The following is a 27,651-nucleotide window of genomic DNA, read 5'->3' as shown; positions in this document are numbered from 1 at the left end:
GACAATTACCAAGGAGGACATCATGGATTATCATAGGTATGTTCTATGTTCCTTTTTAAATTTTATAAGTGTCCTTATACATGTTAAACACAAAGTTATACCCTTAAGTCTGCCATGAAACCGCTTTCTGAATTATGAACATTAATTTTATCAGTAATCGAAGCCGGCTAGGCTTCAAATTTATTGTGAAACTACCTATTTTATAGACAGCTTGAATCAGATGTGAATACTAAAGCATTCCAAAGATGTGTTAAAGTACATACAATCTACGACTATTTCATCTTGGAATAGTAAAATTGAGAATGGAAATGGTGAATGTGTCAAAGAGACAACAACCCGACCATTGAAAAAAACAACAGCAGAAGGTCACCAACAGGTCTTCAATGTAGCGAGAAATTCCCGCACCCGGAGGCGTCCTTCAACTGGCCCCTAAACAAATATATATACTAGTTCAGTGATAATGAACGCCATACTAATTTCCAAATTGTACACAAGAAACTAAAATTAAAATAATACAAGACTAACCAAGGCCAGAGGCTCCTGACTTGGGACAGGCGCAAAAATGTGGCGGGGTTAAACATGTTTGTAAGATCTCAACCCTCCCCTATACCTCTAGCCAATGTAGAAAAGTAAACGCATAACAATACGCACATTAAAATTCAGTTCAAGAGAAGTCCGAGTCTGATGTCAGAAGATGTAACCAAAGAAAATAAACAAATTGACAATAATACATAAATAACAACAGACTACTAGCAGTTAACTGACATGCCAGCTCCAGACTTCAATTAAACTGACTGAAAGATTATGATTTCATCATATGAACATCAGGCACAATCCTTCCCGTTAGGGGTTTAGTATCATACCATCATAACATATATGAGAAGAACATAACCCGTGTCATGCCAACAACTGGTTTTTGAATAAATGTGTTTAGTTCCGATGCAAAGACCCTATAAGTGAATCAATATTAACGCCAAAATATGCAATCTTTAATGACCTGACAACAGTATCGTAACTATATCCCTTCTTAATAAGTCTATTCAAAGGTTTTGTTAGTTTTTGAGGTGAATACTGACACCTTTGTGCTTCATAAAGAATATTTCCATAAAAAATTGGATGTGAAATACCTGAACCGATAAGAAGTCTGCATGTTGAGCTATATTTACGAATGATGTCCTTATACCGATGATAAAATTTAGTAAATGTTTTGACTAGTTTGTGATATTGAAAACCCTGGTGTAATAATTTTTCAGTAATACATAAATTTCTCTCGTTAAAATCTAAAACATTGTTACATACACGAGCGAATCGTACAAGTTGAGATATATAAACACGGTAAGATGGTGACAAGGGAACATCACCATCTAAAAATGGATAATTAACGATAGGAAATGATCATCTCTTTTATCATCAATTTTAGTATTCAGCTTTCCGTTAATGATATAGATATCAAGATCGAGGAAAGGGCAGTGGTCATTGTTAGTATTAGCTTTATTTAAAGTAAGTTCAACAGGATAAATTTCTTTAATATACATACTGAAGAGGTCATTATTGAGAGCCAAAATATCATCCAAATATTTAAAAGTATTATTAAATTTGTTTATCAGATGTTGTTTCGATGGGTCTTTGCTTATTTTTGTCATAAATTGTAACTCATAGCAATACAAAAACAGGTCCGCAATAAGTGGTGCACAGTTAGTCCCCATTGGAATTCCGATAATCTGACGATATACGGAATCCCCAAAGCAAACAAAAATGTTATCTAGTAAAAATTCAAGGGCATATATAGTATCAAAGCATGTCCAATTGACATAGTTTTTTTTTGTTTATTGCTACTAAAAAATGACCTAACAGAGTTTGAACATATATATTCACATTCTGACTTTTTAAATGCCCATTTAATTAGGTGTGTGAATTTTTTCTTAATGAGAATGTGAGGCAATGTGGTATACAGGGTAGAAAAATCAAAACTTTGAACAGATTTAAAATCACCAATATAAGCATGCAATTTATCAAGTACTTCCAACGAGTTCTTGACACTCCAAAAGTAATTAATTCCACTACTTTCGAAGGCCTTATTTGAATAATTTATTATCAGGTTTTTAATTGTACCAAGTGTGCTGGTAAGAAGAATAGACAATTTAGTAGTGGAACAAAGGCTTGAAGACGAAATAAATCTATATTTGTAAGGTGTTTTGTGTAGCTTCGGAAGCCGGTACATAACTTTCATTGTATTTGGCTCTGCTAGTAAAGCGGTAGCTAAAAGTTTATGTTTGTTACAGATGTCGTTTTCTGAAAATGGAGCCAGTTGGAATGTTGGTGAATTGGTGATTTCTTTTTTTCAGAACCTCAATGTAAAATTTACGTCAAACAATAATAATATTATTAGCAGCTTTATCGGCCTTTAAACATGCATTAAAACATTTGACTAACTACCCAGTAAACAAGTATTTCACGTTCAAAACTAAAAGACAAATTGAAAGAATTGGTCATGCTTATTTTCATTTAAAAAAAATGGGAAACATAGACATGATAGATACAATATGTCTTGTCTTGGGAAGGGATAAATTCAGGAGCCTGTAGTTAAGTGGTTGTAATTGCTTTATGTCTGTCGTATTTGTTTCTTTTGTAAATTGTTTTGTTATAAATTAGTTTTCTCAATGATATTGTTTCATATTTTTCATGTTGTGGCCTTTTATAGTCAACCATACGATATGGATTTTTCTCATTGATGAAGGCCATATGATTGTCTATAATTGCTTACATCGACTTTATTTGAAGTTTGGTGGATAATTGTCTCATTGGCAATCATACCACATCTCCTTATTTTCATCAAAATGAATTTCAAGGACAATAACTCATAAAAAATTGACTGACGTTTTTGGAAATGCTGAATAATTTTTAGTTCTAGTCAACCCCAATCTGTATGTCTTTAAGGGGTTCATATAAGCTACAATTAAGATAAACAAATCAAATACATTTTTTTTCTGTTTCAAACATGCAAAAACGGAATATAGAAATAAATTGCAGTTTCAGTTTGGTTCAATTTTGGTAAAATATGCAACAAGAACAAACCACAACATTGCATTTAAGTCTGCAGTTCAACCGCATTTGAAGCCGTATTCATATGACCTTTTGTTCACGAAAGACTAAGCTGGAGATGATTGGTTATATCATGGTACATGAAATAAAAAGAATGTTTCCTTTTGAAAAAAGTAAAATAACATAAATATTGAACTCCAATGACAATTTAAAACGGAAAGTCCCTTATCAAATGGCAAAATCAAAAGCAAACACATAAAACAAATGGAAAACAACTGTCATATACCTGACTCGGTACAGGCATTTCCTTATGTAGAAAATGGTGGATTAAACATGGTTTTATAGCTAGTTAAACCTCTCACTTGTATGACAGTCGCTTAAATTCCATTACCGGTATATTAACAACAACGTGTGAACAAAACAAACAAACAAAATGGGAAAACATATCAAAAATAGGGGTACAGCAGTCAACATTTTGTTATAATTTTAATCCCTAAAAAAACAAACAAATATGTCAACAAAGAAAAACAAAATGGCATATAGACAAAGCACATAAGCAAAAATGAAAAACAAGAATACAAAAAAAAAAGGACTATAATACAATAACACTATGGCGGGATGTATAAGTACAGACCCACGTGAGGATATTACCAAAAAATTTCTAAGGGTTCCACGGAACCAAGTGTCTCTCCTACTTTTTCTGTTAATCCCAGGCTCAACAAAAATGAAGAAATAAATCAATAAAAATATTCCTCTTGATACTATCTTTTGATTGTAAGAAGTTCTATCCAAGTTTGGTAAAAATCCAGGATAGTTTATGAATTTAATAAATGTTTAAAAACTTTAACTGCATACTGAATGTAATGTTAACTGGAAGCAAACAAAATTTCCTTCTAGATACTAGCATTTGATCATAAACAAGCTTCTGTCTAAGTTTGGTACAAATCCAAAATAGTATAAGAAAGTTATTAAATTTTTTAAAAGTTCAACCACAGAGTGAATGTGTTGTTTCCTGGCAGAAAGTCTAAGTCCATTTAAAAGTAAAATACGGAAAAAATGGATTTATTTTTTAACAAAATTTATTTCTAGATACTACCTTTTGATCATAAACAACTTCTGTCCAAGTTTGGTACAAATCCAAAATAGTATCAGAAAGTTATTAAAACTTTAAAAACTTAACCACAGAGTGAATGTGTTGTTTCCTGGCAGAAAATCTAAGTCCATTTAAAAATTAAAATAAGGAAAAAATGGATTTATTTTTTTACAAAATTTACTTCTGGATACTATCTTATCATCATAAACAAGATTCTGTCCAAGTTTGGAAGAAATCAAGTATAGTTTAAAAAAGTTATTAAAATTTCAAAAACTTAAACCACAGAGTGAATATTTGTGGACGCCGCCGCCGACAGAATGTAGGATCGATATGTCTCGCATTTTCGACTAAAGTCGAGGGCTCGACAAAAAGGACTAAATAGCAAAGGTTAATATTTAACAAAGACAAATGGTGGATAAAATTGGAATGTGAAACAAGGGAGCCACAGAGAAGATCCCCTTTGTTGACAGAAGAAAAAAAATCCAATTATACAAGTAAAAAAAAAAAAGGATATACCTATTCCAACTTCGTATTTTGTTTAACCTTTTTAACTTTGTTGATTCCAGCGGTCACTAATGATTTTTTGTAGACCTAAAGTGCTTCTGGTGTACCAATTTTAATCCTGGTATCAATGGTGAGTTTTTTGACAATTTTTGTTTTCTTTATTAATACAATTATGTTAGTAAGCACACAACATATAAAAATAAGAAGATGTGGTATGATTGCAAATGAATCAACTATCCAACACAACTCAAAATAAGTGGATGTAAGCAATGATTGACTATCCAGAAGCTATTTCCTTTTCTTATGAATCGTAGGAGTTAAAGTTTTGAATTACAAAATGTATGACAAGTCATTTTAAGACTTAAGAATGTTGGCTCCTCTGTTTCGAAATATCAAGCTTTTTAAAAGACTGTAATGAATTGATAGTATATAAATCAGAGGCAAATTTAGGGGGGCAGGGGGGCGGCCCCCCCCTTTTTGGGAAAAAAATTGGTTGCTTATATAGGGAATCACTGAAGCGTGACTGGATCGGGCCCCCTCTTAGGCAGTCAGTGGGCCCCCACTTATGAAAATTTCTGGATCCGTCACTGTAAATAACTGAACTTAAAAAGCAGAAAAAAGTGAGAGGTCTGTGACCTTGTTTTTGAGATATGTATAAGCCATTTAAAATTTGGCGGGAAAAGATTTTCTCTAGATTTTTCAGTCATTTAACATTGGCACCTTTTTTCTTTTAAAAGCTATGAAAAAATTACACAGATTTTTTAAGATTTCCAAAAGGTGTTTATTAAACTTTATACAGTCCCATTATGAAAAGAAAATTAGGGGTTAGAGGGCAAAACTTTTAATTGCATTATACATTAATAAAACCAGAGGATTCCGAATATCTGACAAAAAGAAGACTAGGCAACATATCCATGATTAATTAAAATATTTATTAGTATAATCAAAGTTATTCTTGTATGGAAACAAAATGGAGCCATTAATAAACATAATTTCTAAGTAAGAAAAGAGTGAATTTTAAGGTACAAAAAAAGTTTTTTTTTAATTTGATATCTTCTTTAGGCTTTATGAATTGAATAATGATTTTTATATATATTTCTAATTCCTGAAATAAACCCAAAAGTTATATTTACGACAATATTTGTAAATATGTAATTGTTGACCTTTGACCCCAACACCCATATGCATATTGTGACCACTTTTCAGGCTTAAGCATCATTATTCTGAAAGATCACATATTTGTCTTTTTTTATGAATATATAATCAAGACTTGTGTTCGATGGGTGCAGCTTTTAATTAATTTGTTTATATGTCTACCGTTAGCAATAGGTGTGCAGATCCTGAGATTTCATGCTTTCCTTACTAACGATTACAGATAGGTTGAAAGCATTTAAGATCAAGGTTTCACTACACATATCTTGATCCAGTAACATATAGACAGCCAATTCCATTATGTGTTTTATTGGATATTAATTGACTTACAATTACCCCTCCCACTGATGGGGTCATATTGAGTTCATGGTTCAGCCATCATGGTAATCTAAGTCTTGTTCATTCCTGTATACTTAAATCTGTTTTAATAATAATTTCTTTCTGCTTTCACTTGATATGGGTAAATTTATATTGTATATATATTTGTACGGGATCTTTACACACCTTTTCTCCCTTTGAATGCCTGACTTGGTCTTTATGTGAACCAACAAGAATCACTGGTGGATCGAGAACATTTGTTTCCAATGTCATAGAACTCTCATCTAATTTAGCAGTAAAACTTCCAGTTTCTTTTTGCTGATCATCAAGTCTACAGTAGCAATGTATTGAATTCATCCACAACTGAAACATTTCTACAAAATAGTGATTGCAACATGTATATCAATGTTAATGTTTCAATCCATCTTAAATGCATCCTATATTGGCGGTTGCAACCATTTCAATTGTTCTAAAATAAGATTAACACTTTCAACTGTGAGCTTCTACTCAATAATGATATCCTGCTATACTATAAATAAGAAGATGTGGTATGAGTTCCAATGAGACAACTCTCCATCCAATTCACAATGTGTACAAGTTAAACAATTATAGGTCAAAGTACTGCCTCCAAGACGGAGCGGAGCCTTGGCTCACACCGAACAGCAAGCTATAAAGGGCCCCAAAAATGACTATATATATATATAGTGTAAACAATTCAAACAGGAAAACCAACGGCCTAATCTATATAAAAAAAAAAGGAAAAAACAAGTGATATTGCGAGCTATTGTTCACTGATGATACCCTCGCCAAATATTTCGGTAAACAGGAAGTTGTAGAGTGATGAATCTGAAAACGCATCACACGGTATAGCTTACTTATATAAGCCCTGAAACCAAATTTCAGAAATCCTTGTATTGTAGTTCCTGCGAAAAATGTGACGAAAATATTCAACTTGGCTTTCATGTGTAAAATGATACAAGTGTTCGGTAAACAGGAAGTTGTTGAGTGATTAATCTGAAAATTCATCACACGGAATAGCTGACTTATATAAACCCTGAAACCAAATTTCAGAAATCCTGAAGTTGTAATGTAGTCCCTGAAAAGGATACGACGAAAATATTCATGGGACGGACGGACGGACTGACGGACAGACAGACGTAAAACAGTATACCCCACTTTTTTTTAAACGGGGGTATAACGAGAAACACTTATAAACCACACCAACAAATGACAACCGCTGACCAACTAGCTCCTAACTTAGGACAGGTGCATACAAATGTATAAGCCACTTTAATTTATAGTCTATCATGTGTAAATTTAAAAAGCAATAAATATGAAAAGACCTCACATATTTTAGCATGCTCATGTAAATGTTGATTTAAATTTTCAGAGGGCTATCAATTGTATTTTCTGATAAATGAGACAAACATTTCTTGCATGGTCATCATATATAATTATGTGTAATAAAAAACCTGTATTAAGGTATGTGTTATACAGGAAGTTTAAAATCAACAAATTGGGAAATACCTCACAAAAAAAACGTATAGCGGTTTATTTTCGCGGGTGTAAAATTTTGCGATTTAGAGGAAACAAAGTATACAAAAAAAAATTGTGGCTTTTATTTTGGTGGATTCTTAAATCCCAATTAAATATTTTGGGGGATACTGAAATTGTTGCAGATAAAAAGCTGTAAAAATTGAGAAGCAAGTGTCTATATTTTATGATTAATTTTTTTACCAGAATGAGGTCTTATTTATTGATTATATTCTGATACAGTTAATCAATAGAATACAGGTAACTTAGATATTTGTCACAGGTATACACACACTTCTTTAAATTTTATGGTTGATTAGTTACGAAATTGACCGGACCTTTGATGTACTTACTAATTAGGTTATAAAATTATCAAGAGTGACTTACAACTCTTATGTAATTTGACACTAATTAATAAAGGTAATTACCTGATAGAGTACCTCACACTCTTAATCTATTTGACACTAATTGATAAGGGTATACACACTTGGCAGTCATTTTATAAAATACATGTATGTGCAATGCCCTTTAATTGGCATTTATGTTGTTAAAACTAACCTATACCGCATAAATTTTCGTGGAATTTATTTTCGAGATTTTCATTTACCCGTTTTCACATGAAGCCTGATTACAATACCAGGAATCTCTGACTTGTATTTCCCGCCAAAAAAAATGAAAATTTTATTACACATGAACAGTATGTGTAAAAATATATGACTATTTTGTTAACAGGAAGTTGACGAGCAAAGAATGTGAAATATATTGCGCAAGTCTGATACCAAATTACGGGAACCTTATAAAAATTTCAAGGGACGACTTATAGAGTGACAGGGACTACACCGTAAACATTCACTGTTTCTGAGTAAGGGACTACAAAGATAGGTCAATTTTCTCTTGTAGAATGCAGAAGATTCAAATTATAACCAATCATGCGCAAATGCTAAGTTTCTTCAATATCAGAATAAAAAGATGTGGTATTGTTCCAATGAGACCACTCTCCACAAGACCAAATGACATAAAAAATTGACAACTATAGGCCACCGTACAGCCTTCAACAATGAGCAAGCCCATACCGCATAGTCAGCTATAAAAGACCCCGAAATGACAAATGTAAAACTAATCTAACGAGAAAACTAATGGCCTGATTTATGAACAAAAAACAAATATAATATACAGCAACAAATAACAATCACTGAATTATAGGCTCCTGACTTGGGACAGGCACATACAAAATGTGGCGGGGTTAGACATGTTAGTGGGCAGCCAACCCTCCCCTAACCTGGGACAGTGGTGTAACAGTACAACATATGAACAAACTATAAAAAGGGCTTAAATCATCAGATAGATACAAATCAAAAACAAGTAACAAAATCACAGAGTGGACATGGAGGGTACTTGTACATCCCAACAACAAAAAGACACTAAGTACAGATTTGAGAGTACTCAGTTACTGACAGCTAGTTCAAAGCCAATAACAACTAATAAATCAAAGCGCTGCAAACACCAAGGCAAACGTAATTTGAAAACTGTGGTGCTTCAACATGAACATTCATATATAGTACATTTATATTTATCTAATGAATTAATTAATAAGGCAAATAATTTTATGTTATCAAGGTTTCAAAAGCAATGCATATATCAATGTAATTTTTTTATGGTGAGTCTGCAGTGGTACAAGTTCGCAATGATTGCAGTTGTTCTATTTGGTAGTTAACGTTGGTTCTCGTTGACTTCTAGTAGTACAAATTGACTTAGTATGAGGAAAGCTCACTTGAACTATTGTATTTATACAATATCAATAATATATTGTATATATTTTCGATCTGTTCAAATATTTAACACTGATTTTATTATAAAAAGTTTATTTCTGACAAATTTTTTAGTATTGTTCCAATGAATTTGCATGCTTTTGTAGTTGTTCAGTTATAGAATATACTTATCAAGACCTTAATTTAAACACAATAAATTTCAAGGTTTTATTTTTCAAACACACAAAAAAAGGAAATTTTAATAGGTAAAATATTAAAAATTTGATCAGAAATCAACTTTTAATTTTTGAATCAGTGTTTATATTGAAACTATTAAAAATGTATTATTGATATTGAATAAATACAACACCACATGCAGTTTTGTGAGACCTGTTTTAGTATTTGTACAACATGTATTTTCATCATTGACAGTTCAATGTTTTGTTCAGGTAAATTAATCAATGAGTGATACATTTCTCTTGGAAAAAATTTAAAGGTCCCATGAATAAACTACACTGAGAACAATAGCTATTGTATAAATTTATTGATGGGACAAAAGAACTTACAAAAGTTTAAATCAACAGGTAACTTGCAGGTGAATCTGTGGAAAAGTATCATTGGGTTCGCAATAATTCTTTTTAAAATTGTCTAATAGCAATAAAAGAAAAATGTCTTCTGAAATTTTTTTCTAAATTCTGATATGAAAATAACACAATAAATTGTGTGCGTCTGAGGCGCTTTTCTAGATTAAGATCAAAGGAACATTTAAGGACAGTCAGTTATAAATAATGTGAGTACCTGATATCTCTTTTCTAACTGAATCTTACAAATCTGAATTTCTGCTGTATTTTTCTGACTGCATACAAATTTTAATCAAGACAAATACAGAATTTTTGAAAATGTCTTAATCTTTATGCATGCTTGAACTATGTTCAGGAATATATGTAAGACAGATTAAGAAATTCGTATCAAGTCTTAATGTATATAAACAATATAGAAAGTTGCTCAAATGAAGCTATTTATTAAAACAATAATTAGAAAGCATTTGAATGGTGCTATAAGCACAAGGATTTACAAATTTGTATACATCACAATTGCAATGATTACAAAAAGTTTAAGTTATATTAAGATTCCAAAGACTGTAAAACAATTTAATTTTTAAAAAATCCACTTCATTGGTTTTGTGCAATCTGAACTATTTAATCTATTAAGAAATCATGATTTCGATGAGTAATCACGAGACAAAATCAATAGATATCTAACGTTGAGAAAACTCTACAAGCAATATGTATGGCAAGGGCGAGTACAATTGAAACCAGATGCTCCGCAGGGCGTAGCTTTATACGACCGCAGAGGTTGAACCCTGAACGGTTGGGGCAAGTATGGACACAACATTCAAGCTGGATTCAGCTCTAAATTTGGATTGTGATTAAATAGTTGACACAGCATAGGTTTCTGACACAGAATGAATGTGTTCTAATGAACTTAAAATTTTTGTTTTCTCTTAGAGCAATTCACTATGCTGTTGAATATTAATCCTCTCAAAAAAATGTTTGAAGAAATTTTCTTTTTTATTTATGAAATTTCAAATGAGAAAAATTGAACCCAATTTTTTTAATCACATCCCCCTTTCCCTTATTCCAAAACTAATCTCAATTAAAATTTCTAATGGAGTTTGTAACAATAACTACTCATTTAAATACATCATAAAATATTAAGATGTAATCAAAGAGCAGATTGCTCTGAGAGATACGATTGCCATTGTTCCATTGACACATGTATGCATGTAGCTGGATAATATTATTTTCAAAACTAATTCAAATGACAAACAGACATGTAAAATAGTTACAAAATAGCCAAACCCGGATAAAAGTGTATGAACAATGTAATTAGGTCTATTGTGTTTTATTTTTGTACTATCAATACCAAGTTTACTTTCCACAGCAGTCACTGACTGACTCAGAGTGAGAGATGTCAGAGAAGGTATTTTATTTCACTCATTAGTTATTATATTTTATTAAGTGTCTGTTAGCGACGATCCATAGAATTCCATCTGACAAATTAGGACCAAAACCTCTTATTGTGAGACTATTTAGTAGTGATGTCAAACGAAGAGTGATGCGAGAAAAGAAGAATTTACAAGACCATGTAAGATTTTATGATGACATTTCCAAAAGGAACATTGAACTAAGGAAAAGACTAAATGAGACTGAATGGTTCAGCGACGTATGGTACTTCAACTGTGGTGTATATGGAAGGATATCTGATGGTCTACAGCTGAAGTTCAATATATTTGATGACATTTTTCTTAGATTGAGACAAAGGAAATAAGTAGTTAACTTAGTACTTGACTCTCATTGTTACATGTACATTATGTCTTGATGAACTTTGATTTATTTTTTAAACATGTTAAAAGTGCTATTCTTATTTTCATGGGACAAATCTTAATACTATAAAAGTTGTCTCCACTTTGTAAAATAGTTGACTATGTCATAACTGATAAATCATATACAGGATATATAAAATTGAAAGAACAATTATACTGCAAAAAACTAACAAAATTTTTTTGACATTAATTCAATCAAAAATGTCTGCCATTTTGATGCTAAATTCTTGTTTTTATCTCTTTCTTTTTCTTTCCAGTCCTTTATTCTTTTTGTTAATTATTGCATTTCTGCAATATCATTCCATTACATTTTGTTTTGGTTTAGTTTATGGTGAGTTATCCTGTTTATCATTTTTATGCATCTTTATGTTGGTGAAATGTTTTTCTTTCGTATTTTTACACACATTGAGAATAATCAGATATTACTGTTAGATTTTTTTAAGGTCATATTATGTACTAGTGTATTTACTGACGTGCCCTGAAGGTATTAACTGTTAATTGTCAAGGTTTAGGAGATAGTGTTAAAAGAAGAGATGTTTTTAACTATTTAAGAACAAAGAATTACAATATTTACTGTTTACAAGATACTCATTTCTTATGTGAAAATGAAAATAATATAAGAGCTATGTGGGGATATGATAGTTATTTTTCATCTTATAGCTCAAATTCAAGAGGTGTAGCAGTTATGTTTAATAACAACTTTGAGTTGAAGGTCCTAAAAGAAAAAAAAGATGTTGGTGGTAATTATTTAGTATTAGACTTAGTTGTTGATACTTTACATTTTACATTTGTAACTATTTATGGACCAAATATAGATAATCCTATTTTTTATGATCAAATTATGTCAATTATAGATGATTTTGGTAATGATAGCTATATGATATGTGGTGATTTTAATCTTGTTCTCAACCCTGATATAGACTATTATAATTATTTACATGTAAATAACCCAAATGCTCGGGAGAAAGTTTTAGAAATCATTCAGGAAAGGTGTCTCATTGACCCTTTCCGTGAACTTTACCCAGATTTGAAGCGTTTCACATGGAGAAAAAGAACCCCCTTTAAACAAGCAAGGCTAGATTTTTTTCTTTTATCTGAAGATTTACTATGCTGTTTGAAAAATTGTAATATCGAGCCTAGCTATCGCTCTGATCATTCTATGGTTGTATTAAATCTAGAATTTAATCCTTTTGATCGAGGTAGAGGATTGTGGAAATTTAATAATTCATTATTGTATGATCCAGAATATATAAAGATTGTTAAAGAAAAAAATAGTAGAAGTTAAAAAACAATATGTAATTTATGATATAGATAGAATTGAAAACATGAATAATGAAGATCTCCATTTTAATATTAATAGTCACTTATTTCTTGAGACAATGTTGATGGAAATTAGAGGTAAAACTATATCTTATTCAAGTTATAAGAAAAAGGTAAAAGAAAAACAAGAGAAAGATCTTAGAAATGAAATTCTTATTTTGGAAGAAAAGGTAGATGAAGGTTCAATACAGATTTTGGAAAATAAAAAATGTGAATTAGAAAATATAAGAAAAGAAAAAATTAAAGGGAAGATAATTCGATCAAGAATACAATGGGTAGAAGAGGGTGAAAAACCTACTAGCTATTTTTGTGGTCTAGAATCAAAAAATTTTACAAATAAGATAATACCAAAAGTAGAAAAAGAAAATGGAGATGTAATTTCAAAACAAAAAGATATTTTAAAAGAAGTAAAATCTTTTTATGAAAATTTGTACAAGAATAAAGACAAGTCAAAGGGAGATAAATTCAGTAAACTTAAAGAAGGATTGAAAGATATAAAATTAAAAAAACTAACTGATGATGAAAAAAAAAAATCTTGAAGGTGAAATCACAAGTGAAGAAGCTGGTTTGATATTGAAAAATATGAAAAATAATAAAACACTAGGATCTGATGGTTTCTCCACAGAGTTCTTTAAATTTTTTTGGAAAGATTTGAAAATTTTTGTTGTAAACTCCTTGAACTACAGTACTGAGATCGGTGAACTATCTGTTACGCAAAAACAAGGAATCATTACATGCCTGCCGAAGGGAAATAAGCCTAGACATTTCTTAAAAAATTGGCGACCTATATCTTTATTAAATACAGTATATAAAATTGGCTCTGGAGTTATAGCAAAACGCTTTAAAACAGTTTTAGATAAACTGATAGATTTCGATCAAACTGGATTTATTAGTGGGAGATATATTGGAGAAAATCTTCGTTTAATTTATGATATTATGCAATTTACTGAGGAAAAAGATATTCCAGGACTTTTGCTGCTCATAGATTTCGAAAAGGCATTTGATTCGATTTCTTGGGAATTTTTAACCAGTGTCTTGAAGTTGTTCAATTTTGGAGAATCAATAATTAATTGGGTTAAAGTTTTTTATAACAATATCAAATCAGCTGTAAACCAGGGAGGACATCTATCAGAATTTTTTTCTATAGAACGAGGCTGTAGACAAGGTGATCCCTTGTCGCCTTATATTTTTATTCTCTGTGCTGAGATATTAGCATTAAAAATACGAAATAATGATAAGATAAATGGTATTACAATTACGCAAGTTGAGCACAAACTTTCACAATTTGCTGATGACACATCTCTTATTTTAGATGGTAAAGAAGAATCTTTGAATGAAGCATTAAATGAATTAGATTGGTTTGGAAATATATCTGGTTTAAATATTAATTTTTCTAAAACACAAGTTATTTGGATAGGAAATAAAAAGTATAGTAATGAGGTATTATGCCAAAATAGAAACCTTACATGGGGAGAAACATGTTTTAAGGTACTAGGTATAAGCTTTGATGTTAATCTTGATAGAATTGTAAAAATTAATTATGATGAAAAAATTGAACAAATTAAATGTGTAATAAGACAATGGTCAAAACGAAATCTTACTGTTATTGGTAGAATTTCTGTAGTAAAGACATTGATATTGCCTATTTTAAATCATTTGTTTATATCCTTACCAAATCCAAGTGATGATATTTTAAAAAATGTTATTCAACTTATGTACAATTTTATATGGAGTTCACCAATTGATAGAATTAAGAGAGATGTTTTACAAAATGATATTGAAGATGGTGGACTCAAAATGATAAATCTTAGTGCATTTATTTTAGCACTGAAGTGTACATGGATAAGGAGATTATTTAAAACAGACAACAAATGGCAGAATGTTTTTTTGTCAAATGTTCATGTAGAACTTGAAAAATTTTATGGTTGTGGAAGTGTTTATATCCAAAAATTACAGCAACATATCAAAAATAAATTTTGGCAAGATGTTCTGAAAGCATGGCAACTTCTTAGAGAAAAAGATGAATATGACAGTTGGGAATGCTTTCTTGCTAGTCCAATCTGGCTTAACAATAATATAAAGGTAGCAAATAAACCTATTTTTTATAAAGATTGGTTTGAAAATGGTATAAGATTTATAAATGATATTGTAAATGAAGATGGGACCTTTTTCTCTCATCAAAAGATAGAAGAAATGTATCAGATAAATGTGAATTTCATGAGATATAATAGTATTATATCTGCTATACACCAAGCATCAAAATCATTTGTGGGAAAAAAATCACAAATTAGAACTACCTTTTATTCCATCTGCTATGAAAAGACTTGTTAAAAGTTCAAAAGGATCTAAAGATATGTATATTGTTTTGAATAAAAATGGAAGTGTCCCCACGAGTCAGTTAAGATGGACTGAAATTGATCAAAATCATTGGAAAAAAATTTATAAACTGCCATTTGTTGTCACAAATAATACTAAGTTACAGTGGCTACAGTATAGATTCAATCATCGAATCTTAGCTACAAACAAATTTCTTCATAAAATTAAGATTTATGATAATCCATATTGTACATTTTGTAATAGAGAAATTGAAACATTAGAACATTTATTTTGGGAATGTGAACATACACAATTATTATTAGAACAGATTGAAAATTGGTTTCTAACCAATGGAATTAGTGTACTTTTTACAAAAGAAGTTTTTTTGTTTGGTAACGCTGCAAAAATATCAAAAGGCAATGCAGAAAATACTCTTTTTCTTACCATAAAGCAATATATTTATAATTCCAGATGTTTTAAAAAAAAACTGACAATAAACTCAGTAAAAGAAAAGATAAAATATGTGTATGCAATGGACAAAAATATTGCTATGAAAAACAAATGTGAACATCAGTTTCTCAGAGAATGGAATGCTTTTTATATATTACTTAGCATGCTTAGTTAAGTACAAAAATGTATATACATGTTATAAATGAAAATGCTGTATTTACTATACTAAAATAGAAATCAATTTCTAGATGAATTATATTGAAAACTCACCACACTATTCTCTCTCTCTCTTTCTCTTTCTATCTCTCTCTCTCCGGTGTTCAAACTGCTTTACTCTTTATCTTATATTTGTATATTTAAAAAAAAAAAAAAATTGCTTCCTAATAGAAAGATGTATTGATTAGATAATATCTATAGATTTATATATTATATATTGCTATTGTATTTGTGTATATTATGTTGTAAATTGGAAGTTATAAATAATAATAAAAAAAAAAAAAAAAGTGTCTGTTAGCGATGCACTGACGTATAGTCATCAATATGCTGATGGATCGTCGTATGATGTAGATATAGATGTAGATTTCCATTCGTATCTTATCACCTTTTTTCCTACGTTAATTCTAGGAGGAACCCCATTCCCAACTCTTTAAATATTTAATTTCCTTTGGGTCAGTCATCATGGCTCCTTTCCGTACACATTTATCGGTTTAAATTGCATTCGTTTTTTTTATATAATACGACGTTTATTGACAGAACGAGCTAATAGCCTACTCGACGTCTTGTTTATATTCAGAATTCACGGAAGTTACTGTCGGAAGGGAGACAACTCGAAACGATAATATGGAAGACTCCATTTCGCCTGAAGGGGTGTTCTACGATGTGGAATATATTTATTTTAATCTAAATGATGCATATAATTTAAAATTATGCAACAACAATAACCCTCAATAGCAGACATACATAGAAAAGATCCCATGAGTTATAAATTAATTAATTGAGTGGGGAATCCAGAGCAACCATTCAATCTAAAACCCCTTAAAGTCAAGAAAACTATACGCATGCGCATAATTTCCAAATCAAACCCTGGGGCAAGATATATTAAATGCTTATTAAACGACCTAGATGGTTCTCAATTTAGTTATGGAAGTACAATCTCAAATATCAGTTTCATAACGGTAACATATAAGAAAAACTCCACTTCAGTTCTTATATGACAGAAATAGATTTATAGGTATTCAGAGAACTCTCGCATTTTATCAAAACTGGGAATTCCCTCTGACGTGTTTCTAAATTTATAACTACACTAAATATAAATACTGCTTAATTCTGATTTTCCGTGTTGTTAAAAACACGCATCGAAGCCAAGGGAATTATCAAACATGAAGATTATGACAAGAACATTATAGGAAAGTTGATTAAGTTCAATCCCTTTGTTTGTTTTTACCTTTTAAAGCAAGACAATAATAAGAATCTGAGATGTTCCTTAATGTTTAGAATAAAACGATTGACGTGAGGGAAATTGCTTTGAGCCACCGGTATAAGTCTACAGATTGCTTGAAAGCAATCGTATCCCAAAAAAACTGCTTGTTATCACTGAATGGTAAAGATTATTTTAATTTATCAGTTGGTAGTAAAAAGTGAATATACATTGTATATTGTATATAACAAAGATTTAAGTTGATTCTGGACAAAGAAAGATAACTCCAATTAAAAAAAAATCTTGCTATTGCACAATATTTTGCAATTAGATATTTCTTGCTTACTATTCTGGACAAAGAAAGATAACTCTAATTAAAAAAAAATTTGCTATTTCACAATATTGTGCAATTAGATATTTCTTGCCATTGCGCAATACTGTGCAATTGAAAAGACTTGCTATTGCACAATACTTAATATAATAATTTTAGATCCTGATTTGGACCAACTTGAAAACTGGGCCCATAATAAAAAATCTAAGTACATTTTTGGATTCAGCATATCAAAGAACCCCAAGATTTCAATTGTTGTTAAATTCAGACTAAGTTTAATTTTGGACCCTTTGGACTTTAGTGTAGACCAATTTGAAAACAGGACCAAAAATGAAGAATCTACATACACAGTTAGATTTGGTATATCAAAGAACCCCATTTATTCAATTTTTGATGAAATCAAACAAAGTTTAATTTTGGACCACGATTTGGACCAACTTGAAAACTGGGCCAATAATCAAGAATCTAAGTACATTTTTAGATTCAGCATATCAAAGAACCTAACTGATTCATTTTTTGTCAAAATCAAACTAAGTTTAATTTTGGACCCTTTGGACCTTAATGTAGACCAATTTGAAAACGGGACCAAAAGTTAAGAATCTACATACACAGTCATGACAGTTAGATTCGGCATATCAAAGAACCCCAATTATTCAATTTTGATGAAATCAAACAAAGTTTAATTTTGGACCCTTTGAGCCCCTTATTATGTTGGGACCAAAACTCCCAAAATCAATACCAACCTTCCTTTTATGGTCATAAACCTTGTGTTTAAATTTCATAGATTTCTATTTACTTATACTAACGTTATGGTGCGAAAACCAAGAAAAATGCTTATTTGGGTCCCTTTTTGGCCCCTAATTCCTAAACTGTTGGGACCTTAACTCCCAAAATCAATACCAACCTTCCTTTTGTAGTCATTAACATTGTGTTTAAATTTCATTGATTTCTATTTACTTAAACTAAAGTTATTGTGCGAAAACCAAGAATAATGCTTATTTGGGCCCTTTGTTGGCCCCTAATTCCTAAACTGTTGAAACCAAAACTCCCAAAATCAATCCCAACCGTTCTTTTGTGGTCATAAACCTTGTGTCAAAATTTCATAGATTTCTATTAACTTAAACTAAAGTTATAGTGCGAAAACCAAGAAAATGCTTATTTGGGCCCTTTTTGGCCCCTAATTCCTAAAATGTTGGGACCAAAACTCCCAAAATCAATACCAACCTTCCTTTTGTGGTCATAAACCTTGTGTTAAAATTTCATAGATTTCCATTCACTTTTACTAAAGTTAGAGTGCGAAAACTAAAAGTATTCGGACGACGACGACAACGCAGACGACGACGCAGACGACGACGCCAACGTGATAGCAATATACGACGAAAATTTTTTCAAATTTTGCGGTCGTATAATAATTCTATCATTTTATAACTTAATCAATGACAAACGAAATATAAAAATTATATAACAGCAAATCTCTAAATTTGAACATTTTGAAAATTGCTAATTAATTCAGTCACTGGACTATGACCTAGGGGACAGGGCCTCGAAATATGATTCTACACATGTTTTAACAACTTTAAAGATATATCTGAGAAAACTTTTAAAATGTTGAGAAAAGAGAAAAATATCCAGGGGCAGATCAAGGATTTTAGGTTAGGGGGGCACAAACTTAATTTTTTTTAGATAAAATTATCGAAATATCCTTTATAAGCTGAGGACAACCCATGCTTTGCAAATTTTAGGGTGACACACGCCTGCCATGCCCCCGCCTGAATCCGCCCCTGATATCTATTCCATTAAAAGGCTACTTGAACATTTTGAAATCGTTAAGCGAACTTGAAATAACTTACATAATAGAAATGTTAAAAAGAGCTGACATCAATATATATCCAAAAGCTTGCCAACTGCATAAAACATTTGTCTACAAGATTTGAATTTTTCAGGTTGTCTACTCTATGAATGATTAAGAACAACTGACCAGTAATATAAATATGACATATGGGAGACCAATAAATCTGTCTTTTAAACAAAAGCTATAATTAGCTCATCAACATTTTGGCATCGATCATTACTGAAGAGAAATTCATTGTTGAAATGCAAATCTGGTAAAATTGGAACAGTTAATGCTATTAATTGACTGATTGCCTCACATATTTTCTTCTTTACTTAGAACATAAATGGGGATCTATAGTTCAAGACAATAATTTGCCTTTTCAGTTAAGAAAAAGTTAAATAAAATATTTTAAATCTCACTTATCTTATCTCTATGAAATGTTACCTTGTGCATTTTTGTTGTCAGCTTCATTGAGTTTTGTTACAACAAGATAAATTGCATCTGAGGACAAAAAAGTTTGATGGGTGTGGTAAAATTCTTCATCTCCTGCAAAATCCCATAACAATAATGTGGCATACTCCTCTTTGTCATTGAAATCAACATTAGATTTAAGCATGCTTTCAATATCCCGTTTTGCTTGTTCTAATGCTTGGTTTCGTTGCTGCAAGATTACTGGAGGTTCAACTTGAGATTCAGTGGTTACTGGAGGTTCAACTTGAGATTCAGTGGTTACTTGAAGTTTTCTTTTTTTAGGCTGCTGGGTTACTGTCTCTGATTCTTTTGATTCCTCAATACTTACTAGAGGTTCAACTTGAGATTCAGTGGTTACTTGAAGTTTTCTTTTTTTAGGCTGCTGGGTTACTGTCTCTGATTCTTTTGATTCCTCAATACGTTTGTACAGAATAGTTATGTTTTCCTTGACAGCTTCATGTGTTCCTTCTTCTACTGATGCTTCAATTGTTCCTTTGTATTGTTTCAAGAGTCTTGCATTAATTTCAGTTTCTTCATTGGTTCCTATTATTAGAAAATTATAATAATATTAAAGAAATACTAAGTAAGATCCCATCATAAAATAAGCAATAAACAGTTACAAAATAAATGTTGTCCATCAATTTTTTTTTCAACCATTAGTTCACTGAGTTCTACAAAAATACACATGAACAGTTATCACAATTGAAAAGGGAGTTTTTTCAGTTGGTTGTAATATTGATATAACAGATTTGATGAAAACCACAAAACTTGATGCATATTCTGCACATATCTTATTAGTAATATGTTGCTAAATAAAGTTTAGATATTCATCAAAATAAATTTTTAAATAAACTGTTATCACAGAGATATGTCTCGCCTTTTTGTAATTTTGATTATGCAAATGTTGAAATCAAAATAGCAATACTTTAACATCTTATACAAGTTATTTAAATATTCAAAGTCAATGAACCATGACTGAGTTACATGGCTATACACAATCTCCATGTAAATGAGATGTGCCAATGCTAATACAACTGCATACCAAATACCATTGACTTCCTATAAGTCGTTCCAAAACCTAAATACAAACATTAACTTGTAAACTATATAAAAGTTTCAAAGTCAATGAACCATGAAGAGGTGTTGGAGCTATATAATCTCCATGGAAACAATACTTGCAAATGCCAATAAACAAATGATAAATTTGCATACCAAATATCATTGACTTAACATTAGCAGTTCATCTTAAACTGATCTAATCACAAACTAATACATGTAAACTAAGATAAGTTTCAAAGTCATAGGACTGTGACTGACGGGCGAGGCCAAATATGCTCCATGGAAATGAGATGTGCCAATGCTTATATAACTGAATACCAATTAACATTGGCCAACCACTAATGGTTCCCCTTGAACTGACCTTATCACAAACTAATACATGATAACTTATAAAAAAATTCAGTCAATAGACCATGACTAAGGGGGCAGAGTTAAATGATCTCCATAGAAATGAGATATGCCAATGCTTATACAACTGCATACCAAATATCATTGACCTACCACTTGTGGTTTCTTATAAACTGACCTAATCACAAACTAATACATGTAAAATAAGCAAAACTTTCGAAGTCAATATACCATGACTGAGGGGGCAGGGCCAAATGATCTCCATGGAAATGAGATGTGCAAATGCTTATACAACTGCACACCAAATATGATTGACCTACGTCACTTGTGGTTCACCATAAACTAGACCTAATCACAAACTAATACATTGTTGACGCCGTCGCCGCCGGAAACAGCATACCTATGTCTCGCGTTTAGACTCTGTCAAGGCGAGACAAAAAGTATGCATTGAGATTCATCAAGAGATGATGTGGTTTTTAAATAATTTTGAAGGCAAACAGTGAGTTGTAATTGTTTACACCCTGATCCTTTGGTCTTTATTGGAAAGCTGTCTCATGAGCAATCATGACACATTTTATATCCATGTCCTCACATGTTAAAATAAAGGCAACAGTAGTATACCGCTGTTTAAAACTCATAAATCCATGGACAAAAAACAAAATCGGGGTAACAAACTAAAACCGAGGGAAACGCATTAAATATAAGAGGAGAACAACGACACAACACCGAAACGCAACACACACAGAAACGGACCAAGCAACAGACAAAACACCACGAGAATAACAAATATAACATCAAAACCAAATACATGAATTTGGGATAGACAAGTACCGTGCCACGTCTTATCTCAAAAATAAGAGAAAACACAAACGACTCAACGTTAAAATGCAACACACACAGAAACGAACAATATTAAAACAGCTTTAGCTACCAAATCCACATAAACTGTATTCATTTGGAACTCTCATAATTGATTTAGACCATATTTAAAAGTATATCAGTAGTACAAAAAGTCCACAGAAAACAATAGAAAAAGCGAACAATTTTCATGATGTATTAACTTTTTTACGACTGGAAAACTTCTAATCATGAGTCAACATAAGCTCTAAAAAAAGGCATTTGATAAAAAGGCAATTTAAATATATCCCAAGAGAAAACGAAAACGGGATCCATCGGGATCCCAATGCAATCCCGGTGAAATTGTCGGGACAAGCCGGGATAAGCATCTGGAGTCGGGATCCCATTCGTTAAAAATATCTGAAACTGGGATCCCATTCGGGATAACTGTCTGAAGCCGGGATTCCAGTCTAGATGAAACGGGATAAATATCGGACACTGGGATCCCAATCGGGGTAACTGTTTGAAGCTGGGATCCCAATCAGAACTGTTTAAAGCCGGGATCCCAATCGGGATAACTGTCTGAACCTGGAATCCCAGTCTAGTTAAAACAGGAAATTGTATGAACCATGAATATGTCAGTGTTTGGTTTGTATATACATATGTCTCTGATGACATCAAGTACAGGTTATTGGTGTTAATTAACAATGTGTATGACACCAAAGCTGTCAGGTGAAGCCAATCACTTTTAAGTGTCACGTAATATTCAGTTTGACAGATATTTATAAGTCAGAAAAATGCCGAGATTTTCGCGATGAAAATGGAGAGCTCAAATGGCAGGGCGTCCGAGAAATGTCAAAGGGTGGTTTGCCAGACAAGCTTGGGCGTTTCTGATGTTCCCCAAGTTCACATAAGTGCGTTTCTATTAGTTGTCGTCCGGCATCAATGATAAGATAATGATCGACATCGTAAAACGTTGGTTTCTGAAGTTATGTAAAATGTAAAAAAAATCATGGCCGCGTGCTTTTTTTCAATTGTACTGAACAGTTCGACCCTAGAAAATACTGTCCTAAATAATGCAGCCACTAACTTATCTGCATGCACACTGTGCCAATAAATAAAGTATTCTTTTCTTATATTTAGTAAAAACTGGCCAGTAATTAATTTCTTTTATGCGATACCCTTAATTTTTTTATAATACCGTTACGGAGACAGATCAACTTCTGGCCAATATAATTTGGGGCGACATAGTCACTTCGGCGTTAGTGTACTGGTAAAAACGTCATCAAAATCTGATTACGCTGATTTATGGAGGACAGGACCAACATCCGATGCAGATTTTTTCAGATAAGTGCATTAATAATTAAATTTAACATGTGCATATGTGTATATAATGATTATAACAATAATTTATTGAGGAACTATGATTTTTATGGTTTTTATTTAAGCAAATCAACATCAGGAAGTCTGAAAGCATAAGCTGAAAAATATATTTATTTTTAACATATACAATGAATAAACTTGTTGTCACATAACCTGATAACAGGCATAACTGGTAGGTATGTAAAAATTTAATTCAGTTGTGTGTATGTTTATTTGGTGAAAATAATAAGTCGCTAGCTATTTATCTTCAGGGGATAAAAAAGGGGGAGGGTAATTAATTTGCCAAAAAATTTAAAATAGCATTCCAAGACGTCATAATTATTTGGACTAGCTTCCAATCTACTGTATAAACATGCAATAATATTTCTATTGAATTTGTTGCTTCAAAACGTATTGAACAAATGATTCTTTGTGAATTTTTTTGATACTTTTAGGGGATTTAATGATATTTTTAAATGGAGCTGCCAACGGAACAGATTGCATGCAGATATTCTGGTTACTATAATTTACTCAGCAATACTAGTTGGAAGTACAAAGATAGCAAATTAATTAACAGAAAGGAGAACATGACATGTATCCTTTTGCATATATAACCCAGGAATCCCAGTGGCAGTGCAATTTGAATTGGTGCATGTATATCCTGCTGGGATTTATTTTTGGGATCCCGCTTTTTTTCCCGTGAATCCCAGAATATTCCAATCAAAATCCCAGTATATTTCCACTGGGATTTACATCGGGATCCCACTTCTTTTACGGGAATCCCGAAATTTTATCCCAGTACATTAACAGCGGGATCCCGCTTCTTTTGCGGGAATCCCGAAATTTTATCCCAATGGGATCCCAATTGAAATCCCACAATATCCCAGTGGGATCCCAGTATATTTCAACCGGGATTTACATCGGAATTCCTGGATTTTGGGCGGGATTCCCGAAATTTTATCCCGGTGGAATTAGGTGGGATCCCGATTGGAATCCCATCAAAATTCCAGCCGGGATTCCAGTGGAATTCTAGATTTATTTTCTCTTGGGATAAATATAAAAAAACACATGAAATAGTGTTATAATCATTATGATATTTCCCTTTTCTGTCTGATATCATATCATCGATAAAAACAATGATCATCATCTTTTTAATAAAATTTTAATCAGACAGGTTTTTCCGGAGAAAGGGGATGAAGTAACTGAACATGATGAGCACATGCACAATCAAACTCTTGACTGAGGTCAAATCATATGTCGCATGCATATATATGGATGCAAATGTGGTATATCTCACAAAACATGTTTTAACCACACGGCATTTTTGCGCCTGTCCCAAGTCAGGAGCCTCTTGTATTTTTTTAAATTTTAGTTCATTTATAGGTTTTGGAGTTTAGTGTGACATCCGTTTTGATTGAAATAGTACACATTTTTTTTAGGGGCCAGCAGAAGCCCGCCAACGGGTGAGGGATTTTTTCGCTGTGTTGGAGACCAATTGGCGGCCGTTGGCTGTTTTCTGCTGTTTGGTTGGGTTGTTGTCTCTTTGACACATTCCCCATTTTCATTCTCAATTAAAGAACCTTAGTGAGCACGCTCACATACCCCACGTCCCCACATTGTCATTGGAGAAATTAAACAAGTATAAGAAAAAAAAATTGTATAAGAAAAAATATTGAATAATAATTTCTTGTCAATATACATAGTATGTCCTTATTATCTACAAAATTTCATGAAATTCTGTTGTGTGTTTTCAGAGGAGTTGAGATGACAAACTGTTGCAGAAGTACATTGAAGCAAATAAGTTCAAAGGGGCATAACTCCTAGAAAAAAAATTGAACCGTAATTTCCTGTTGATATGCACATCTACATAGTATGTCCTTATTATCTACAAAGTTTCATGAAATTCTGTTGTGTGGTTTGAGAGGAGTTGCGATGACAAACTGTTGCAGTAGTACATTAAAGTAAATAAGTTCAAAGGGGCGTAACTCCTAGAAAAAAAATTGAATCACAATTTCCCGTCGATATGCACAACTACATAGTATGTCCTTATTATCTGAAAAGGTTTCGTGAAATTCTATTGTGTGGTTTGAGAGGAGTTGCGATGACAAACTGTTGCAGTAGTACATTAAAGTAAATAAGTTCAAAGGGGCGTAACTCCTAGAAAAAAAATTGAATCGCAATTTCCCGTCGATATGCACAACTACATAGTATGTCCTTATTATCTGAAAAGGTTTCGTGAAATTCTGTTGTGTGGTTTGAGAGGAGTTGCGATGACAAACTGTTGCAGTAGTACATTAAAGTAAATAAGTTCAAAGGGGCGTAACTCCTAGGAAAAAAATTGAATCGCAATTTCCCGTCGATATGCACAACTACATAGTATGTCCTTATTATCTGAAAAGGTTTTGTGAAATTCTGTTGTGTGGTTTGAGAGGAGTTGCGATGACAAACTGTTGCAGTAGTACATTAAAGTAAATAAGTTCAAAGGGGCATAACTCCTAGAAAAAAAATTGAATCGCAATTTCCCGTCGATATGCACAACTACATAGTATGTCCTTATTATCTGAAAAGGTTTCGTGAAATTCTGTTGTGTGGTTTGAGAGGAGTTGCGATGACAAGAAACAGGACTGACGGACTGACGGACGGACGGACTGACGGACGGACGGGTCAAAAACATTATACCCTCCGCAACTTCGTTGCGTAGGGTATAATTATATTGTAACAATAATGTAACAATGAACTTTTGGGGGTCATATTTTGACGAAATCAAACCAAGCTTTAGTTATTTTGTTTACCTTTTCTGATACTGTTTAAAAGCCTATAACATTAATGGTACTATTTCTATTGTACCATATATGCATCTGTATCATAAATATTTCTTCAGATAGTTTCTGACTGGATGAACTATTTATGAAAATTCTTGACCTGGATTAATTGAAATGTATCCTTGAATTGGATCTTGTAAGATTTATATGCTTTGAAAACCGGAAATTGATAGATAAAACCCTAACAAATCAAATAATATTGCTGAATAATAAGTCACTAAACTAGAAATCAAAAATATTATAAATACTTTCTTAAGAATAGAGAAACATTTGTGTTTAAGCTTATACATCATACCATCTAATTTATTCCATATGCCATCATCAGACATTGCTTTGCATTTTATTGTGTGGATTTCTATACCATTTGTACTAGTTACATCTGTTTTCTCTTGACATAACAATCTTCTAATCAATGACGTCTTTCCAGCCCCTTTTTTTCCAACAACTACTAAACGTATGTCTCTCTTTTTCTCAGATCCTGACTGAAGTAATTTGAGGTACAAATCAATAGATCTTTTGTCAGCCATTAATTTTATTTCAGTTGGAACCATTTCATCTACAAAGATATTTTATCGTAAAGAGTTGTTTCATAAAGAAGAATATTATAACTTTACTCCATTTAATTAAGTATACACATGTAACTATTTTCTTTTGTGTGCCTGTTTTCACTATATGTTAATATTTAATATTCAATTACATTACATGTATGGATTTTTTTTAGGTTTGATTAACAGACAACAGTCATGAGACATTCCAAAATTATATTTTATTGACCAATAAAATTCATTTTTTCATGACTGCATGTGCTTCCTTTGAGAACATCAGAACAATGCATAGGAAAACTGACAAAAAGCTTGTAATGAACTGCTACATCATGATCATGATGTTTGTAGCATAAACATCATGATTATCAAAATTAAATTCTTCTTTTTTTCATTTTACACTGTTGTAAAAACATGGATCGTTTGTACATTTGTAGTACTAAATGTGCTTCGGTCATCGCTTTAATACCCACATAGAAATACAGAAAGAAGCTATGAAAATATACTTGAAGAATCAACATGCTATGATGTCACAATGCTAGAGACCTCACTTTGACTCTTATACGAGGAAAAAAGGAAAAAAAGGGAAAGTTGCTTATTAGGCCCTATCTATACGTAATTGTGTTAATTAAATCCTTTTGTTTAAAAAAACACATCTGCAGGGTTATATCAACAAATTATTTATATTAAACAAAAAGATCTAATAAATATTGTCAAACAATTCACTGTAAAAGAATAACTGTCATTGTCTCGAATTAAAGAACCT

The 27,651-nt window shown here is 31.8% G+C and overlaps 1 protein-coding gene across 1 annotated transcript in view; it reads right to left on the bottom strand.

Moving 5' to 3' along the window:
- The window catches only part of LOC139497238 (uncharacterized), a 43,012-nt gene extending 16,117 nt beyond the window's left edge, over window positions 1-26,895 (bottom strand). The window contains exons 1-3 of the mRNA XM_071285366.1: window positions 26,639-26,895; window positions 19,889-20,458; window positions 6,296-6,483 (exon numbers count right to left, since the gene is read on the bottom strand). Of these exons, the coding sequence (XP_071141467.1) occupies window positions 6,296-6,483; window positions 19,889-20,458; window positions 26,639-26,894 (1,014 nt within the window). The 5' untranslated portion in view covers window position 26,895. The remainder of the gene's footprint in view (window positions 1-6,295; window positions 6,484-19,888; window positions 20,459-26,638) is intronic.
- Window positions 26,896-27,651: the final 756 nt, after the last annotated feature.

Source organism: Mytilus edulis, chromosome 12 (assembly GCF_963676685.1).
Source record: "Mytilus edulis chromosome 12, xbMytEdul2.2, whole genome shotgun sequence".
Classification (NCBI taxonomy): domain Eukaryota; kingdom Metazoa; phylum Mollusca; class Bivalvia; order Mytilida; family Mytilidae; genus Mytilus; species Mytilus edulis.
The sequence above is the reverse complement of the archived record's forward strand: the minus strand, read 5'-3'. Positions and strand labels throughout refer to the sequence as shown.